At 38.3% G+C, this 532-nt stretch overlaps 1 protein-coding gene across 1 annotated transcript in view; it reads right to left on the minus strand.

Annotated features, from left to right (window-relative positions):
• LOC119584996 (breast carcinoma-amplified sequence 3 homolog) overlaps positions 1-532 on the minus strand; it is a gene marked incomplete in the record, with an annotated part of 31,901 nt that overhangs the window by 21,605 nt on the left and 9,764 nt on the right. Inside the window, 1 exon segment of the mRNA XM_037933606.1 lies at positions 255-402. Coding sequence (XP_037789534.1) covers positions 255-402 — 148 coding nt within the window.

The following is a 532-nucleotide window of genomic DNA, read 5'->3' on the forward strand; positions in this document are numbered from 1 at the left end:
GACAAATTCAACAGGTTTACTTCACAGGAAGGTAAAAGGAGTGTTGGGGACTGTCTAGGCATTCAGTCATTCTCTCTAAGGGTGAAAGTAGGTAGGGAAAGAGGGAGGGAAAATTACACACTACAAAAAGAAAGAAAAGGACACTAATAGAAAATTCCAAACAATAAACTTGACAAATGCCTCATCACAATGCTAAAGATCTCATAAAAAAAAGTTATATATAAAAGTATTAAAAAAAAATGACTACCCCTAACCTTTGTTAAGGACTTGGCAGCATGAAAAACTGTAGCCTTGTATGATGTTGCCCCCTCAGGCACCATGCCACCACATGACTGATGCAGTGGATACAGGCGTCGATCTGCATAGGCCAACCACCGGTCTCCCAGTGCTATGGGGTTTAAGCTGCAATTTTAGAGAGAAATTATGTTTACACAAGACTTGTTAATTTAAATATAACAGTTACTCACCTAATCTTTCCCTCCCCCAAATCAATACAATGATGCTTGGAGGGCATCATTTTTTTATTCAAATT

This window comes from Penaeus monodon, chromosome 19 (genome assembly GCF_015228065.2).
Source record: "Penaeus monodon isolate SGIC_2016 chromosome 19, NSTDA_Pmon_1, whole genome shotgun sequence".
In the NCBI taxonomy this organism is placed as follows: Eukaryota; Metazoa; Arthropoda; class Malacostraca; order Decapoda; family Penaeidae; genus Penaeus; species Penaeus monodon.